This window comes from Xenopus laevis, chromosome 5S, assembly GCF_017654675.1.
Source record: "Xenopus laevis strain J_2021 chromosome 5S, Xenopus_laevis_v10.1, whole genome shotgun sequence".
Taxonomy (NCBI): domain Eukaryota; kingdom Metazoa; phylum Chordata; class Amphibia; order Anura; family Pipidae; genus Xenopus; species Xenopus laevis.
The window spans coordinates 23,610,601-23,629,780 of record NC_054380.1 but is presented as its reverse complement, the minus strand read 5'-3'; the positions used below and the strand labels follow the sequence as shown (position 1 = coordinate 23,629,780).

Genomic DNA, 19,180 nt, shown 5'->3' with positions numbered 1-19,180 from the left:
GCCGCAGATATAATTCTTCTTATGATCACATTCTCACATTTATGCCATTTTCTGTTTTTTCTGCTCTTTAAGAACTGATAGTGAAGTGTTTTCTTTTTGGTAAATGTATCACTTTATATATGATGTTACAAGGAGTTATGTTTAGAATCAACCTAGAATAAATAAACTTTTGAAGATTGAGGGCCACCAAGAGTTAAACTGAGCATGTGTTAGAAACGGATCACAATATGTTTTAATCACTGTGTTCCCTGGCCTTATGATTATTGATTTAAATTAGGCCAGTTAAGCTCTACATCGAACAGGAAGCTCTTGGCTTTATTACAGTTTTGATGGCCCTCTTCTACATCTAAAATCTTGTTATCGGAATGACTGTTCATTCTGTATTGATATTTCAATTGAGGAATGTGCCCCTTGGCTTCATTACTGAAAAGAAGACAAACAGGAGAAGGCAAGTTGCTTTCCTTGTAAAATAATCCAACACTAGAAGAAGCATAGTATGTTTTTATTCAGTCTTAAATATTCTCAATGGCTTTTTCTGGTTTGTTTATTCAGTCTGTATGGGGCTGCTCAAAAAGCCATTCTACTGACCTAAAATTTATTTAGAATTTATACTTTTTCTTAAGGGAATATAAGAGCAAGCAAGTGCTCTACCACTCGTGACAGTTTGGCCACTAGAGGACCATGTTTTTCGCATTAGCCTGCGAGCAAAATGCGAGCAAAATATTCAGATATACAGATAAATATGTTTTCCTGTGCAGAAGCCCCTATGCCAGTAGTGTTTTGCTGAACATCTGAAGATATAGTGTATAATTGCTCTATGTACAGTATAAATAGGCCTGTTCTAATATTTTCCTTTAATTGCTTTGGAGAGAAAGCAGGAGCAGTTGTTAAATAAAAACCGACCACTCATGAAGCATGACAGATATCTTTGATCTATTTTTATATTAGGAGGAATATTACCTGGTCCTCCAACTTGTGTTAATGGATAATATTGAATTCTCTGTAAAGGACCATGATGTCTGCAAAGCTTTGCGATTAGATCCAGCTGAAGTCAATATGTCTTCATAAACTCTACAGTCATAAATGTATTTTGCTAAGATTTCTTTACAAACTTTTCCTCAGCTTTTAAATAACTGTAGACTCAGTGGGCACTTCTATATAAAAACACTCAGTCACAAGTGCAGTTGCATTAATAAACTCAAATATTGTCCTGCCTCTACCAAAATCACTTGCCCTGTGGTTGTTTTGATGAATCAGACAAAACAAATTATACATTATGGGTAAAAAACAGTGGGGCTCATTTATCAACACTGGGGAAATTTGCCCATGGACAGTTACCTGTAGCAACCAATCAGTGATAAGCTTTTTAAAGCCAGCTGCAAGTAGAAAGATTAATGCAGCATTTTGATTGGTTGCCGTGGGTTACTGCCCATGGGCAAATTTGCCCAGTGTTGATAAATAAGCCCCAATGAATTGCTTCTTAGATTGCACTTTACACATTGCACTTTCACTTTTAAATTAACTTTATAATATTCTACTATTAAACTACAATAGAAATTATTCACAGCTTTCTTGGTTTTGGAAAGGTGGTACTTGTAGTTCAGCTACTGCTAAGAACCAGAACTTAAGTAGTACAGTAAGGAGGACAGCCACCTGTCCAGTTTTCACCCAGACAGCCCAGTTTTCTAAAGGGCTGTCTGGGTGAACTGCCTGTCCAGATTTCCTAATTAGGAAATCTGGACATGACTTTGATGTTAATAGCATGACGATCAGCCAAATGCTGTGTACCTTGTCATAACCCCACCCCCAGACATAACTGACCTGCCCAAAATCAACATCTGTCCCACTTCCAATGTCATCAGTTTCACCCCTTGCCTGGAGTTTCCCGCCAGAAAAGGTGGCAACCCTAACTGGCCACCCCAGAAATATTGTACCCCCTGAAAATCAATGGTTTGTACTTTTTTTACATAACCAAAGTGTCCCAGAGGACTAAATGGGCTTCTAAGGATAGAAATGTCTAGAAGAGCTACAATTTGGGGATCCAGAATGTAAATATTTAGGGACATTTAAATACCAATATGTCGTTTTAAAAGATTCTCCCTCTGTGCCAGCAACTGCCACCTTATTTTTTATACTGAAGCTTAAAACAACTACTGAAGCTTAAGAAACTATATTTTCCTAGTAGGGATTGTACACACATTTCAGCTTACATTTCACTAAAGCCAATGAAATAAAAATATTAAATAGTTCTAGTTTGTTTCTCTTATTAGTTAAAGTATATATTGTGTCTTGTATCTCCGTTTATAGTCTCTGGCTCACTTCTCACGCTCCAATTGTTGCTTTTCCCAAAAAAAGAGAAAGTAAAAAAGTAGTCATTTATAATGAAAGCTGTGTAATAAAGATAAATGACTATCTGTATTATTTCTGCTTACAATGTAGCAATAGTGTCTAAGGAGAGAGACCATGAGGGAGAGCACAGATACATTTTCTTCAGTAGCTTAATGAAGAGAAATATGAAGAAAGTTAAAGACAGAACTTTTAGTCCACAATATAGAAACTCAACATCTGTGATCTATATATCGGTTAGTCCATTTACCAATCAAAATTCCTATAGGCTATGATCCTATTAATTGGTATATTAACATGTTTTGATATTGGGCAACACCAAATTGTATTCTGATGTGCTGGAGTTACCAAACTCTCAACCATAAAGTTTTATGTATGACCATCACAAGGATTATTTTTCATGTTTTGTCTTTTAAAGAGGCAGTCAAATATGAAAGCTATGCCAGTTATGGCCAGCATTTTTTTTACCAGTTTACATCTAACATCTTTTTAAGATGTACTGTATTAGAACCAGAGTTAAACAGTTTCAAACTGTGCAACAACAAAATGGTGAGTTCCTTACATTCCTAAAACAAAAACGCAAACCAAGAAAAACAAAGTATAATCATACTTTCAGCCAAATTGTATAGTTGTTAATAGGAGCTTTATATCAAACACATACAATAGTTAGATAGATGGGCAGCAAGATAGGCTGACTGCTTGACAAGGGATTGGCAGGGGGTTGAACATATGTGAGTTTGGCTTTCTTCTTGTAGCTGGCAGATGTCAGCTCTTTACATTTTATATCATCTATAGTCCTGACGATGACATGTTGTGAATCCAAGTAGTATGTCACTGTCATGATAATACTAAAAAGTTGGTCTCTACAACATTTTATTTTTTTTTATCTCCTAAACTTTGCAATATTTTTATAACATTTAGGCTTGACTTCTTTTTGGGAATGTATTACCGGCCTTCCTATATCTGTTATCTCTTTTCCCTATGATTGGTACCAAGCATCAACAAGTACCTGCCAACCAGATAAGAACCTTAACTTGTATTTAGGTGGTCTCTTGGCAGGTTTTTCTACAAAGTTCTTCAATGTCCCATTTATCAAAGTGGAATGTTAGTGGTTTTAGAGGTTTTTGAAACCACGACTTAAACGCTATTTCACTAAAATCATTAATGCCATGAAAGTAAAAAATAAATATAAAAAGTACAAATAAAAAAAATGTGTCTGATGAGCTAAAGGAAATCCTTAGAAAACCTAAAAATTTGTTTTTCAAACAATCACTAGAAAAAAATGAAAAGTCCCAATTTATTTCAAATAAAAAAATATTGCCAAAAAAAGGACATAAGGAAAAATGCCCATAATGCATTTGGTCAAAAAATCCCTGAGAAAAAAACGTTGCCACTAGAAAAACGACCATTGACTTTATGGCATCTGAAGTGAGAAAAAATGTGTTGCTCATAAAACATTTTTTTACACCCATTGACTTCAATGCATTTTGCTAATTTTTTAGGAAAACGGGGAAGATTTGCTCATCACTAGTAATAACCACTTTCAATAAATTCACTCTTCTTAGACAGAATGAAAGCATATGTGTATCTTGACAATGGAAGGGTTAAAAACGGTGTGAATTACTTTGTTTAGTATTTTATGGTCTTCGTATCTCTTATTGGGATTTCTTTGGTTCTTTAGTGTCTTGGTTTAGGGTTTAGGGTTTAGGGCTGATGATAACAAGTGGACAAATTAGTGGATATCACAGTACCTTGCTCTCTACGATCTTCGATCTTCTTTTTTACTACAGTATCATATGTTTTTGCACAACCAGGTGGTGGTGAGATTATGGCAGGGTTTATGTAATATTGATGGTTTTCAGCATGTAGAATTTACTGATCAACTGGCCAAATGTTGATGCTGAAAAATGAGTATTTATTCGAATATCAAAATAGTCAGACAGGGGTAAATGCCACTGGTAGCTAAATAAATAAAATATTCACAACTCTGTCTAATGAACTTTATTATGAGCTTCCTTTGTTCTGAAAATCAATAAACCCATCAGTGTTCATTATGCAGTAAATAAATGGTAGATCATGTCAGCTGCACCCTAAAATGACCATTTAGAATTCATTGAGATCTCATTGTAAAAAAAGTGAATGCTCCATAAATCATGTTTAATGGAAAAATAGCAACAGAAAATATTTCTACATGACCCTGATACATTGTAATTTGACTGTACATGTGCTCTGTACTGTAAACAATAAATCCTGAGTGTCCTGCAAATGTGCTTTCTACATTTTGATATATTGGACCTAGTTGCCCTTGTTCTGGAGAAAAAGTAATGGGAGTGTGATTCCTATAAAGAACCTTTTATTTTTAACACTTACATAAAAGTAATGCTATTTCTTGTTCAATACATTGAAAATCTAGGAGTCCTACTGGTGAGCCCCATTTTTCTTAACATTTCCCTTTTGCTATTCTCTTACAGACCACTGATGACATATTGGTTGCATCTGCTGAGTGTCCCAGTGATGATGATGAGGACATTGATCCATGTGAGCCAAGCTCAGGTGGGTTAGGTTAGTCATCCTTTTTATTCTTTTTATCTGAAAAACTGCTGTACATTGTGCAATGTAGGTGTCTGAAAGGAAGTTGCCGCTCCAACAGGTCATAAGTTACAATTGCCAAGATATAAATGTGAGTAAGTTTGTATCATAGCTGCTGGTTTGGGTCAATAAGCAATTGTGGTAGTCAGTAAGCATGAACTTTAACAAGAAGCCCGAATCGAGGCTTTCAGACCAATGATGATGATGTTATCTAGTATTTGAGCCATATGACTTTGTGTAAGAATCAGTCATCTACACAATTTCCTGATGCTTGGTGATTTTCACATGAGTGATGCCCAGTAATGCTTTAACTCTTGCACCCAGAACATTAATAAAAGAGGCTCAGCATGTTTTGTGGACATTTGCACCATCAGCACCTATGGATGGGTGAGAATTTCCCATTCAGTCATATAATAAATTAGTACAAAGGTATAGAACTGCTGTACATTTTGTTGTGGGGCTGAACCAGTCCAAGGTCACCTCAGACCTTTAGCAGGAAGAAGTTGTGCCTCTGATGCCCCTGTAGATCCCCATCTTATTTTCTGATGATTCAAACAACCTACCTGGCAGCTAACTAGTGCAATTTGTATTACAACTTCATAATTATCTCTGTAGCATCAACTACTATGACAGATGAATCTCATTTTCTGCCTTATGCTATCCTACAACCCCTTAACTGCCCAAAGCAGGATGAGTGTAGTGTCACTGACACTCCTAAGAAAATCCAAGATGGTGAGCTCCTGTGCACAACTTTGTGAATATATAGTATATAGATAGATATACATAGTAGTAATTGTCAGTGAAGACATACTTCTTTGAAACAACTGCATTTACACCTGTACGTAGAACAGTATAATTACATTACCTGTTACTTTATTTCTGAGCAGTAATGTCCATTAAATGAAGCTTAAATATTTCAAGGTGAAACATTTAAATAATGTCATAGTTAGAAAGAATATCTCCTAATAGATGCAGAAAGAAAGCACTGAACAACATTAGATAAATGAATCATTTAGTACCAAGACAATATATTTTAAATTAGATGACCTAGATTAGCTTGGGAGTGGAGGAAGAAGAAAAAACATAAAACACGGACGTAACTTACTATAACTTACATGGAGCATATTTATTATGAAATAAATTGCCACTTCTAAATTGCCTTGCCTTGTTTCACCCCAGGAAGAATATAGCAGGTTTAGGGTAATTACAAACCCTTTATCAGAAGGCAAAGTGGGTGAATATTAAACAGAAGAAATGCTCTCTATGTCTTTCACTGACTAGTGATTTTTTTAATGACGAATGAATATCATACATATTCAGCAATATTTATAAAATAATCATAATTTAAATATTGGTTTTATTTTATTTTCTTTTTAATTCATGGTCAGTATCCCCTAGGATATACTGTATATGTTTCCCACCCTAAAGCAACATATACTGTTTTCCTTTATTTTCTTATGTAACCCAGTGGCACCCCATGATAAATTGATGATCTAACAATGTAAAAAATAAATTAAAAGTCTGTACCATTTCTGACATTATTTTTCAATCTCCGCCTCTCAGCAACCTGTCTCTCTAACCTCTGGCTTTCATGTCACCAAAGTGGGTAAAATAGGGTTCCCAGGACTGTGGGGAGGTGCTGGGAGCAGAGAGAAACCTGGGGCTTGCTACATGGGGTGGAAGGATTGGTTGATGACACTAAGAGAAGGCTGTTATAAAAAGGGGAAGCTGCTTAACTTCCTCCTCAACATCATGGGCACCTGTAGCGCTGTGCATGCTGGCAGCATGACTGGTCTCCCCTAATGTTGGCCGATCATCCTATCCCCCCCTCACCCGTTGCATTGTTACACTTATTTGTTAATGAAGTTATAATGGACTGTTTTTTTTATATTGTTAAGAATGTGTTATTTAACAAATATTATTATTGTCACAGCTGTTGGCGGGTAATTGTTTTTGGTCCTTGCCATTTGGGTATGGCCAAAAGGGTTTCCCTTTACATGACAACTGCAGCTGCAGTGGTTGGTATCTGTGGTAACCTAGGTTTGGTATAACATGGCAAGGACAGGGTTATCAGTTTTTGGCAAATATGGTTTTAATAAAAGCTGTGGCCGACCTCCAAACATGAAAAGGGGAAACTGAGTCTTGTGTTTTATTTTAATGTTAGCTAGTTCTGCTGCAATTAAGGTTGTTACACACAAGCGACTGCCTCCCTACAGTCTTGTGTTGGAGTCGGTTATTTTGAAAGAGTAAGCTCCTATACAATTTGTAGGAAAGGGAGCACAAATCAATGCATTTGACTGTGACTCCCACGTAATAAGGGGACAGATTTTTGAGAGGGGATTTATAAAGGGTTACCTGCCTATTACATAGACTTTTTAATTGGTCATATTAAGAAAATGACTTACTCCCATCAATAAAGCTCATATACTAAATAGACAAATGAAATGCAGAATGATATTTCCAGCTATCCCAGTTGACCACCATGACTTTCTGTGTTCCTCAGCAGCAGAACTTTACATACTTTACATACTTAATGCAATTAATCTGAATATCAAGCAAAGAAAAATGTTCTCAGATTACAGAATCACAGACAGTTTCATATGTAGACATTAAATTTGCAGAGGATATTAAAAAAACACACACACGTCAAGATCTTGAAAAGAAAGTGATCCAGGCGGTTGAAATGTTGAAATGCCATTAAAATAGCTGACTGAAGCAGTAGATTGGATATTGCCTGTAGGATCTTTGTTCTGATTTCTGATCTTGAAAGTGCTTTAGCATCAGCTTCAATTAAATGGTGGATAATCAATTTTAACAATCAAACTTCATTTATACATTTATTTGAACCATTTCCTCTGGTTGTGAGGACCAACTGGTTATTAAAAATAGGTCTTTTATAATTATTTTTGATTAAAACATTATACCACGGCTTAATTAATGTGATCAAAAGTTTAGGGACAGTTAAATCTTAGTTAAACAGGAGAGCGGCACAGTTCTTTCCTGTATATACACCAAAGGAGTATAATAGGGAATAGTTTGTGAGCCGGTTCTCTTCTGTGCACCTGATCAGCACACTGCAGTCCTCCATTGTGAAGTCAGACCATATAGTAGGATTCAACTAAAACTACTGGATTTATTTTATGGATTCTCCGCAAATCAGTAAAAATGAGTTGGTGATTTATCCCTTATCCTTACTGATGACGTCACATAACAACAGTTATTTCTTAAGTTGCCCTTTCCAAGAACAGAAAATAACCATTAAGCCCTAAATAATACAGATATCATTCATTACTGTTGGACCTAGAGAGAGAGATAAAGAGAAATAGCCTAGCTACCCAAGTCTTGGAATAACTGTTCTGAGCTACACTATTTCCATGTGGAGCATAAAGGAGCCCTTATCTCCCATATGTCCCATCCTACTGTTCAGCACACAATTCTTTAAAAAGTGTTTTGAATACAAAGGGCTAGATTCAATTCCGTGAGAAAGGCTATCTCATGGGTTATCACGTGAAAACTCATGGACTATATTCAATTCAAGAAGAAAAAACTTTTCTCTTAATTCAGTTCCAGTTATTCCCCATAGACTTTTCACATGATAAACAGTAAGTAATACGTTTTTCTGAATTGAATTGCATCTCAAATTGAATCTTGTCCAGGAGTTTTCACATGATAAACCTTTTTCTCACAGATTTTTGGCCCATTACCTGAAAAGAGTTCAAAGCAATTTTAGATGTATACATTTTTGTTCCCAGAGTATGGTGCAGTACATACAGTAGGTCCCCTGAATCTGAACAGGTAATACCTTCTATGCCTAGAGCAGGGAAAGATAACGAGAACTGACTTGAAACTGTTGCAATGAACCATTACATCATTCACTTAAACTCCAGCAGACACAATCAAAGCCTTCAAAATACAATTTCCTTCACTGGCACTGGCATTACGTGTGGCATTGTAAGTACATATCTATTTTTCTTATACGTGGCAGTGAACTTTTGAGTAAAACCCTGTGCTCAAATTTTACTCTAAAAGCTTCTGTGATCTTTTGTGTTCCATTTAATACAAATTCTAACTAAGGAAACAGACGTCTTCACTTCCTATTCTGGGGTTTGAAAGAAAATGCACAGTTGTTTAAAGAAATCAAAGAGAGACTTTACTTTTCCATTCTCGTGTCAGTATAAAACCCTATTGTTGTTTTTTTTTTGTAAAAGATTCTTCAACTTGATGCTGAATGTCAGATTTAAAAACTCACTGCAACAAATTCAACACAAAGCTACACACACACGCAATGCCCATACATACACCAAGCTTTCCTCATCAAGTTCTTCTCTGAAGGTCATCTGAAAGAGGTGAATTTGGACACTTAAACCAATTTTTAAGGCTGCTTCGTCTTATGTAAGAAATGTCATTGCATCGGTGGGATTGCAAAGCAAAATGACTGTATTGGAGCTGTCCTGTAGTTTGTTATAAAACATACTGTATTGTAATTGTGGCCAATGGAACTGCAAAGCAGTGTGACATAACACAAATCATGGATGAACAAATATATACACACATATATATATATGTGTGTGTATATATAGTTATCAGTCATCATATTATATATTGTATATATTTAAGTGGAGTATTGCCACTAATTGGATTCTATTAAGAATGTTGCTTTTATAATCCAGTATCCACATTTATATTATTAAGTTGTCATATATGTCCAACTGTATTAAAATCCATATTAGGAAAACCATTTGTGGTTGAGTCAATGGGAGAACCAGGGCGGTATTACAAAGAAAAAAAGTCAGTACTTGCACCCACAAAAATATTATCTTTCCTCTAGTCTGGCTTAGTAGCAAGGCCAATTCTTCAATTTCTGCACTAGAAGGCATGAAATTCTGATTTTAAAATCAGAATTTCGGCTCTTGAAGTTACCAGGAGAATATTTGTTTTTTGCCAACCCTGTTTAATGAGGTGAGTTCCTCATGACAGCAGCACCCCTACCTAGTAGGATCCTGGGCACTACTTATATTTCTATGTAAACAAGACGTTCCATCCCCTTTTACGACTGGAGTGAGATTAGAGTGAATTGAAGGGAAAAGTACTTTGCTAAGTCATAACAAATCTATGGTAATTTTATAGGCAAATACAAGTGCCACCATTACTTTAATCACTTCAAATTATCATTTTTCAGATACAGTAACTTGGTGAAACATACATGTAAAAATAGCAAATGAGATTGCACAGTAGTTAAGGCAACAATGTGCAGTAGAAAAGCATATCCATATTGTGTCATCATCACATCTGACAAAAGAATGAATGAATCACCTTAAATTTGTAATTTATTTCTTTATATGTGCTTTGAACAAAGTTGCTAAAATAAAAATCAGATGATTTACATGTATTTGATTTCTTGAGGACACAGATGATTTCTGAAATAATTCAGTTCATCTAGGCCTCGGGGGGAGGTTACGTTATATTTTGCATAGATGTCATTGACAACTATATTGAGAATAACAGAGATAGTAAAAATTAATTAAAAATTCCTATTCAAATATATAACTGAGTGTTTTAACTCGTACAAGTAACTTGTAAGCTGCATGCATCCATGTCGGTAGCAATACAATCCTATTGGTTTTTTTTAACGTTTATTTGTTTTTTTATTATCTCAAGGAATCGCATCAAATTTATGGGAAGATTCCTTACCTGGAAAACAATAGGCTTCACTCATTCTGAAAAAGATTTTGACAATTTGATTAAACACAGTTGATCAAGAGTTCATCAATAGTAAATTATATCAGAGAAGTTCATGCTGTACTCAGTTAATTAAAGTAATTCTGAATTTCTGAATAAGAAGGATTTCCATAATTTGAATCATCATACCTTAAGGGGCTAATTTAGCAACATTTAAATTTGAAATTTTACCGCACTTAACTCATGAATTCAAATTAGGATTTCCAAAAATCAAATTAATTGAGCACAAAAACGATTCAAATTTGTAGACTCCTTGAAAATGATGAATATAATGCAAATTTGATGCATTTAAGTTTTTTCACAGTTCTATATCATTTTTTAGATAATTTTGGATAAATAAGCAACATTTAAGTTTGTGAATTATATAGCTTTTTTTAATTCAAATAAATTCAAACTTCCCCCCATATATGCAATTACTGTAATTAACATGAGCTACCATTATTAATTATTATTATTATTATTAAGATGTATTTGGTATATATTTATAAAGAACCCACATATTCATCATCACAGTAGACCAGAATGGTGCATATATTAAACACATTTCATATACATACGGATATAGCAGGTAAAGAGGGCCCTGCTCAGTAAAAGGAGAAGGAGGTATGAGATAAATGTTTGATTCAGCTTTTATACAGTAATATACAAAAAAATATTATATATGGATATGTGGATAAAAAGACATTCACTTTTTTGCTTCAAAACAAATAAATAAATGAATACGAATATAAAATAAAATCATAAAAACACAGATCTTTGGTTATAAAATGGGGGGCCATAAAAATTAAATGGGAGCTGAAACATGGATTTTTCAGTAGGCTGAATAACCGATAAGCATGACCACGGTGACACATTTTTATGCTTCATTTAAAATACAGTCAAACAATAATAAAACAAGATAAAAGAAATGTAGTTCACTTAATGCACATGAAACTGAAAACTTTGATCCATAAAACGATAGAATTGTTATTCTCTGAGAAACAGCTACACAAAGCTTGTCAATTATTGAATAAAGCATAGGAATCCTTTTAACAGATTTCTTCACTAAAACAGCTGAAAGCCATGGCCTTGCCACTCACAACCAACAAAGGAGGATCTTTCCTAAACTTTTATGCACATTACTAACATTATAGTTGAGTGCTGTCCCTGTGCCTGGTTAGTGTGTAGTTTTTTTTTCTCCATCCCATCACATGCTCTTCTTTTTCCATCAAAAGAAATAGCCTTAATAGAAATAGAAATTTAACAAAAACCTACTTGTGGGTTGGTAACTTGTCTCTTCCTGCCAACCTTCAACCATTACAATCTTCAAGTGTCATAGAATTTATTTTTAGATAAGCATGTTAGAAAAGGGTTATATTGATGGAAATGGTACACTGAGTGGTTTCAGGAATGTTTACTTATTGGTTTTATATTTTTTGTGACATTGTAACTACTCAATGTAGTGGTAGATTTTTATGAAACAACTCCATTAAAAGTAGATCCTACATCCGAGGAGAATTAATCCTTGTTTAAATGAAATAGGGCTACATGATGTTTTTTCTATAATGCACTTCAGCAGTGTAATTATTCAAGGTAATTTTCATGTAATTCACAGGTTGAAATAGGGTTCAAATTGTTGTAGGTGAATTGCCTGAAACTACTCTAGGTGCGATTGCCTCAATGATTCAACAGGAAAATTCAGTCAGTGGATTCTTTGGAAACTTGAAAAGCACATATTGGACTGAATTTGTAAATACAAGAAATGTTTAGTCAAAAATTTTTGTATCTACAGAAACTAAGGGAAACTCAATGTTAAGTGATGAGCAATGTAGATAATTATATTCAGTTGCTGACAATGATGCATTATTGTTAAATCTCTTTTACACAATCCCAATATGAGCAAAGTAAGAAAAATTATTCCTTAATTTAAAATAATGCTATTACACTAATTTCAATTCGCCAACTCTGCAGGAGGCTGAATTTACAATGTTCTTTCTTCAATACTAATGAAAAGTGCATGTGGAAATGGCCAATGCTTATTCCTGAAACCAAGTCCAATTTTAAGAACAGCCAAGTATTATAAAAACTTTGAAAGGCTTATAAAGATTAATAGATCATTTGCATGCAAAAAACATGGTGTTTAATTAAAAAATAAACTACGTATTCAGCTTATCTGTAAAATATATTTAATATTATAAAAGAAATACATGAAGAAGATTACCTAAAGTCAGATTTACAGTAGCTACAATTTATACATGAAAAATAGAATATCTACATTTACGAGAAGTTATGGAAGATTCCTTTTGTATTAATGTATAGCTAACACCCTCACTGGATATATTCTCCATGTAAAATCTATAGGTAGACTCTTTCTTGTGTTCATTTTCTTTAAGTCCTGGTCCTCAAAAGACAGCTCTTGATCTGGTGTCCAGGAGACTACAGCAGTAAGTTATTGTCTATAAACAGTTCCTTTAGATCACAAAATTGTCAAGCATACAAAAAAACTGTGTCTTGTTGCATGGGTGGTTTCACTATTAATATTAAATATTGTTAAAAATAATTTTCAACTTTTTTAAGCATATATACAGGATTGTCTATCTTCTGTGTATTAAAAGTAGGATAATTTATGAGCAGGTTTGCCACTTAGACCTGAAAACAAACTGATCAGAAAATATTAATTAATCATTTGCACCTGGTGTATGCAGGACACTATTCATTTCTATAAATGTCAGAGAAATATCCCTAGGCAATATGCAAAGGGAATAAGGAGTAGAGCTATCAAAATGTGAAACTAAAGCTCACCACAGAAAAAATCACCACATTTCTATACATTCTTATGTGATTTTCAGAAGAGTATCAATGGTTTAAAGTAAGAGTTAATCATTTAAATAAAAGTGTTTCTAAAAAAATGTCTGTTTGGGGAATGAAAGAAGTGTTTGTTACTTTATTACCTGACAATCATGTGGTTAGAATTGATGAAGTGTCATAGAAATTTTATTGTAATCCTTTAACAACATTTCCATTATTATGTTCATATCACTCCCTACTAGAAGTTTATTCAAGCATTAGAAATAGGCAATAACAACATCAAATTAATTCATTGGTTTGTGGTGATGCAGTAACTTTGTTGCTTTATAAATAGAGCTCTGTGTGTAAGAAAAGTGTTACTTTATTGTACCCAAGTGGCAGTCCATTGAGTTCATAACAGGAAGTATAATTTAGTTTAAAGGCCAAAAAAACAAGTTTACATCATGACTTCAGGCCATTTCAATGTCATTTTAAAAGGGCAGTAGGTAACATCAATCAAATCATTGTTTCTATAAGGGGACTGAAGAGGTAAGTGACATAATTGTGGAAATGTTCTTACATTGAGAGACGTTTCAGCAGGTGAAACATTGATTTAACTTGCATTCAAATGCATTTCCTCGTTCCCATTCTAAAGCTGAATTGTTAATAGGAACTTGCCTTTTTGAAATCATGCTGAGATGTCACAAAGTGAACAGTTTTAATGCAATGCTTGTTTGTAAAATAAAACAGAACAATGAGTTATTTAGTAAAATTTGAGAATACAGCCAAGCTGGACCAAAACTGTACTCATACCAGCTGTACTAGTTTAATATATTCAATGCATGAATTTAATAGGTATATTTTACAATGCCAAACGTTATGGTTCCCATCTTCTGTCTTCTAGAGACAATTAAAAGATCAGAAAAGGTAGGAGTGGGCATTGCACCAAGCTACATTTCTCTATGCCAAGGCAATGTCATCAATACATTTTGTTTATAATTATATTTTGGGCCTATGGCTATGTTAATTACTTTTCAAGGGGGGTTACATAGTAGTACAGTTTAGCATCAATCCAGCAGTATGAACAAATCAGCAACAATGGAACGGGCAAAGTATTTTTTTAGATTTATAGCCAAAAAGTTGCCTATTGTTAGAATGATCATGCCAAATTTCTGTTACCTGCATGTTTGGAAGGTACATACCAAGCCAAGATACACCATTTTTAGAAGAGCTAGGCAACTATTTACAGCTATAGGTTGACATCGATCCTGCTACAGCCACATTACCAATAATCTTTCTGAAGTCTCTATTCTCTATATGTGCTACATGAGAAGACCTATGCACCTTTATGGAAATATTTTCCTATTTACAAATAGCAAGCAATATTAGTTTAGATTCCTGAAATGAAAAACATATTTCATTTAGTTCAAATACTGTTTTGGCCTTTAACAAGCTCTGGAAAAATAAATGAATATTGGAACAGCACAAACAACATGAAGAAGAGCAAAGAGAAGAAATTGATTTATTAGTAACAAATTAATAGCCTGGAAAAGTTAACATGTTTGGTATTAAAAAGGCATGTTTTGAATCGACAAAGATAAATGTTATTTTATACCTGTTCAGTGCAAACATTAGATTAGATATACATATAACTATGTCTTCCATTGTACTAATTTGTTAACTAAATTAACATCAAAAGGACATATAAGCAGAATATGTAAATCCAAGTCATTTATATAAATAAAAAAGCAAGGAGAAGTGGTGATAAATTGAGCAATGCGGCAGATAAAGACTAATAAGCCCAACTGAGTAATTTGGATAAGTACAGTTTAAAAGTAGAAATCTTTCTGAACTTAAAGCTGTATTGGGTTCTCATTCTCAATTTAATGATTATTGTCATAGTTAAGAATGAACAATTAAAATCTGTATTTGTGGCATTTAATTTATCTTAACATTAGAAAGATTAGGCATTTGCACTTTCTACACACAAAAATATCATAGGAAGTCTTCACTGTGTTTGACGCTTGGGCCATCACAACCACAATTCTGCAGTCTATAACTAGTAAATACTGTTTTTTATTATTCAATTGTAGTTACAGTGTCTACAGTTCTTTTAATTGTGTTATTTGGTTTTCCTAATTACACATTACAATTTTGTTTTTCCATAAAATGTGTTTTCTGGACATTTTATCAAATAGTAAACACATTTTCTTTTTTTTCTTTTTTTCTTTTTTTTAATTTTTCAGCAAATCCTACAAAAGCAAATGGAATTCCAGGCCCATCTGAAGTCATTCGAGAATCCAGCAGTACAACTGGCATGGTAGTCGGCATTGTGGCAGCAGCTGCGTTGTGCATCCTCATCCTCCTCTACGCTATGTACAAATACCGAAACAGGGATGAAGGCTCGTATCACGTGGATGAGAGTCGAAACTACATCAGTAACTCAGCGCAGTCCAATGGGGCTGTGATTAAGGAGAAACAACCCAGTAGTGCTAAAAGCTCTAACAAAAACAAGAAAAACAAGGACAAAGAATATTATGTCTGATCCCAGCCACTAACTGGACAAATGTATAGAAATAGTCTTCATTTTATCTGAGACATAAAATTAACAAACTTATTTACTTTACTTTTTATGAAGCACATTGAAAAAAATTAAAAGGAAACAGGAGATGAAATCAGAAAAAAAACAAAAAAAAACAAAGATATCATGGTCTAGGTTGCCAGAAGCAGGAGCCAAACAAGAATCCCGAATATCCACAGTGTTTTCCTTTACTCTGCCTATCATTTATTGTCGCAGGAATGCTTTGGAAAGACACTTGCGGCTCCAAGCATTCTTCAAGTTTGGAGTTATTTCCAGCATTGAGGCACAATTTGAGAAAACAAAAACAAACAAACAAAAAAAAGCTACCTATGATTCTGGATTCAGCCAAAGTGCTAGTGCTTTTTCCAATTGTGAGTTTATTCTGGTGCCAGCGAAGAATTGTCTGAACCTGCCAACGTCATTGGTTTGCTGTAATGTGCAATGAAACAATGATTGAAATGTATTCAGTAAAAACCTGCTGGCTTTTCGGAAGACTTAAATACTTTCACAAAGCCCCTTTCTGGTTGCTAAGGGATGTGTTACGGAGGCCTTATTTTCCAAAATATGAAATATAAGGCACTTTTTCAAAATAAACAAGAGAGATAGATGCAATCATTGTGAACTTTTCATGCACGCTTAATATGTTATTACATATGTTTATATAAAACACATCTATATGTGCTTTCTGAACTGTGATAAGTGATGTTTTATAGCCTGTTGTATATACAATTCAAAATATATCTGCTCTTCAGCCATTTTTGGTAAGTAAATGTTCTGTGTTGCTAGGTATAGAAAGTTGTCTGATGCAACAGACCAATTTTTTTTTTTTGCAGTCATCCAAAACAGTAAATCTCTCTTTCTCTTAATTTTTTTAATTACAATTCTTGTATGCAGCGGGATAAGTATGAATGTATATAATAATGTAAATCTACAGCACAATAGCCTAATTTTCACTGCAGCCAAGTTACAGTGTGTTTTGGGTGAGGATGTACAAAGGGGTCTTTGATCTCCTGCAAAAATGACCAAATTTGAGTAAAATTTAGAGATCTATACCTTCTAACCTTAACCCCTTTTTTTAGAAAAAAAATTAAATACCCCTTTAAACCTTCCTAAAATGGTTATATCCTATAGTTATACAAATGTTAACATTTTGTATGACAGACTTGCTTACCATTAGTGGAGGCACAAATATAGTCTTTGAATTTAAAAAAAATATTTTTTTGCTTACAAGAAATTTGCTGTGTCAGAGAAAATGTATTATGTTGTATTTTACGATGATATTAAAACAGCTAACAACATTTTAATTTTTATTTTCCTTTAAACCTTTCATTTCTTTGAGGGAAAAAAGGCAACTTTCAATATTTAGCCATGTTATTGGGTTTAGACATTTATCCAACAGTGGGTATTTAATTTAACTTTATTTAGTAAATGGTCCTCTGGTGGCACCAGAGATGTTCACATATTGTAAATGGGGATAACAAATTAAATCAGTCAAAATAATAATAACATGACTTTAGGCAACCAGGGAAGCAAACTAATGATCCAAATATTCTCTTCCAAAAGTTTATGGTTATTATTATTATCCTTTCTATCACACTGAAATGTTATAGAGCTTGTTCCTCATTCACATCAGCCCCACCTTAGTTAAGAATGAAGGAGTCATAATACACCTGTATGTTTTAGGGAAACCAGAGTACTTTAAGGAAAACCATATAGACACAGGGAAGAGCATGGGAACTCCTTGCAGATAGTGTCCACGTCAAAATGTGTTCAGGACTCAGGTCTGCAAAGCAACAGTGCTAAACACTAAGCCAACATGCCACCTGTTGTCCAAACTACTACTAATACTTCATTGTTAGGGGTTGGCAAATATGTTAAAAGGGCTTTTTGTTCAACCTTCATGGAAAGTATACTGGAGAGAACACTGCATGTTCACACTTCCTCTGTGTAGCATTTTTAACTGGACACCAGCTGTACTCAGGGAAAGACAATTATTTTGTAGGTAGGAAAAAAAGTCTTAGGTCTTAGCAAAGGTGAAAGGTTACATTATTACAAATGCCCTTTACTAGTCTTGCCAAAACTATACACTAAATTCATCATAGAAAATAATTTTTTGAAATGTATCAATTGTGGAGATATATATATATATATATATATATATATATATATATATATAGTTAAACGCACTGGAGGCACTCACGGAGATGGTTACAAGTGAATTTATCCGCCTCACATATTCCCCCACATAATTGTGTTCTCAACCTTCATCAGGATTTTGATATATGGGAGTTGCACCCGGAATTTGCTCCGAAAATTGGTGAGTGCCAATTTTGAATGTGACTATATATAATATATTTATAAATATAGTTTGACAGCTTTTTATTTTCTTCTTAATGAATTCTTTATTCTTTTTGTGGGAAAAAACACCATAACAGACTGTATAAGCATTTTAAAAGATAATGATTTAATATTTGTTGGAAATATTACAGTATATCACTGTATGTTTGGATCTTTTCATTAGATTGTATGGTACAGATACTATCTTGAGTTTACAATCTGCTTGCCTGGTGGTTGCTGTACTACACATCTTTGATATTTAAAGTGTTACAGTACTTCTGGCAGTCCAAAGGTAATTAACTACCTTCTATGCCCTTATTCCCAATTTTGTTATGTGTTGCCTTTAAGACAAATTTCAAAAGTGTAATCTGATCCATTCTGAAAACAAATGACAAATCAAGAGGCCCAACGCCCCTTTAATGTGTTCTGTGTGATAGATATTTCCATTTACTTTATTTTTTTTTTTCATTTTTTTTTTATTTGCAACGCCAAATCTATCCATTACTGGAAATGCTAAGCAAGTGGAAATTATTGTTTTGTTAATAAAATATTTCTTAATACAATACTTGGTGTTCATTTAACTCAGTTTTGTTTGCGGGGAAAAAAACATTGCAATTATCCTAATTTAGTACGTTTTTAAAATAAGTGCACAGAACCAGCTACATGAGTGATCAGTTCATACCTTCACTAAGATGGAAACACTTTTAATATGGAATATTCGCTTTGAATTTTGGCAACTTAGTTCAAATAACCATACTGCCAGAAACTGTTGTTGAATTCGAAAATCTGCTGCTATGCTCCATACATAAGATGCCATATCCT

At 33.9% G+C, this 19,180-nt stretch overlaps 1 protein-coding gene across 35 annotated transcripts in view; it reads left to right on the top strand.

Moving 5' to 3' along the window:
* The window catches only part of LOC108717747 (neurexin-1), an 830,073-nt gene extending 811,150 nt beyond the window's left edge, over nucleotides 1–18,923 (top strand). For 25 of the 35 annotated variants that reach the window (XM_041564308.1, XM_041564316.1, XM_041564312.1 and 22 more), the window contains 2 exons: nucleotides 4,818–4,908; nucleotides 15,687–18,923. In XM_041564308.1, the coding sequence (XP_041420242.1) occupies nucleotides 4,818–4,908; nucleotides 15,687–15,985 (390 nt within the window). In that variant the 3' untranslated portion in view covers nucleotides 15,986–18,923. The remainder of the gene's footprint in view (nucleotides 1–4,817; nucleotides 4,909–15,686) is intronic. The other 10 variants (XM_041564317.1, XM_041564314.1, XM_041564315.1 and 7 more) reach the window with 1 other exon arrangement.
* The last annotated feature ends 257 nt before the right edge of the window (nucleotides 18,924–19,180 follow it).